Below are 1,607 nucleotides of genomic sequence, written 5' to 3'. Positions count from 1 at the left end.
TTATATGTCACATAGTGCTCAATGTTTAAAAAAGTTTTTTTAAGTGACTATATATATATTTATATATATATTACATGCATATAATATCCCAGATATTTAACCTCTTGGTAAAGATCTTGGATTTTACATCTGAAAGATTATAGGTTTGACAAAAACATACGTGGCTTTAAACAAACTCTCTTTGTTTCTCCAAAGAACTTCCAGGATGCATCTGTTGTTCGTGCTTCCCTTGGTGTTCGAGGTCCAGTCCATCTCCATGAACACCTGTGACTGCAACTGCCATGTGGAGCTCAAGAGCGCTAACTGCACCAACAGCAATTTCACCAACCTGCCCGCCGCCCTTCCACCGTTCACCGAACAACTGGACCTGTCCCACAACCACCTGAGTGCCATCCAGCCCCGAGCCTTCCACACCACACGAAGACTTCGCGTCCTGCTCCTCAACGACAACGCCATTGGCATGCTAGCCGATGGTGCGTTTTCTCTGCTGGAAGATCTGTTGAGGTTGGACCTGAGCCGGAACCGAATCTCATCTCTGACTGAAGGATTTTCACAGGGTCTCGGTTCCCTTCTTATTCTGTCATTGGCTGAGAACAGATTGACCAGCTTGGACAGCAGTTGTTTCGTCCACTTGGATGCATTGCAAAGACTCAACCTCAGCCATAATGCTATCGAAACAATCAAGATGAGGGCGTTTGGGTCCATGAGTACCCTACGCCAGATACAACTCGATTGGAACAATTTAACGGTTCTCAAAAATGGCATCTTCTCCATGCTACGCAATCTCGAAGTCCTAAATGTATGTCACAACCAGATAGACTTCTTGGACATCGGCGTGCTTTCGCCATTGACCAGTCTTGCTCTACTGGACCTCACCTACAACAACCTTTCCACTATTCAATTCAAGACCTTCTTGAGTCTTAATACATACAGCACTCACATAATGCTCAGAGAAAACCCATGGAAGTGCGACTGTGATCTGCAGCGAGTCTTCCGGAAGCTCTGTAATGTCAAACGGCTGTTCCTGGATGACTACGACAACCTCTCCTGCTTTGATGAAAACAACAGAAACTACACGGCAGGTTTTCATAAGGAATTCTGTGTTGGTGAGATGGTTACTGTCCTGGTCATTACAATCACAGTGGTCATCACTGTTGTGGCTGCCATAGTCATGGCGGAGAAGAAAAGGGGAAAGAAGAACAAAGAAAAGCATTGGACGGAAACCAGCGAGTTGTCCTGTGCATCGCAAGATTGAACTAATGACAATAGTGTAAAAAGGAAAATTAATCTATTTATTTGCTTTATACTCATACACAAATGTCTTACTAATTTGTAAAAAGATTTGATAAAATGTCACACAAACTATATGTGAACTTATGACTAGCCAGATATATATATATATATATATATATATATATATATATATATATATATATATATATATATATGCTATGTACTCACTCGAAATGAAAATAAAGCTTCCGCAAAGAGAAATAATTCCAAAACTAACAAGCAAGAACTGAAAGCTTAGAGGGATAGTTCACCTAAAAATGAAAATTTTCCAATAATTTACTCACCCTCAAGCCATCCTAGGTGTATCTTCTTTC

General features: G+C 41.0%; 1 protein-coding gene across 1 annotated transcript; it reads left to right on the top strand.

Moving 5' to 3' along the window:
- The first annotated feature begins 205 nt into the window (after positions 1 to 205).
- On the top strand, positions 206 to 1,255 carry LOC137028101 (carboxypeptidase N subunit 2). The gene has a single exon (XM_067396861.1). The coding sequence runs from the start codon at positions 206 to 208 to the stop codon at positions 1,253 to 1,255; it is 1,050 nt and encodes a 349-aa protein (XP_067252962.1).
- The last annotated feature ends 352 nt before the right edge of the window (positions 1,256 to 1,607 follow it).

Source organism: Chanodichthys erythropterus, chromosome 10 (genome assembly GCF_024489055.1).
Source record: "Chanodichthys erythropterus isolate Z2021 chromosome 10, ASM2448905v1, whole genome shotgun sequence".
NCBI classification, from domain to species: domain Eukaryota; kingdom Metazoa; phylum Chordata; class Actinopteri; order Cypriniformes; family Xenocyprididae; genus Chanodichthys; species Chanodichthys erythropterus.
This window is presented reverse-complemented; position numbering and strand designations above follow the sequence as displayed.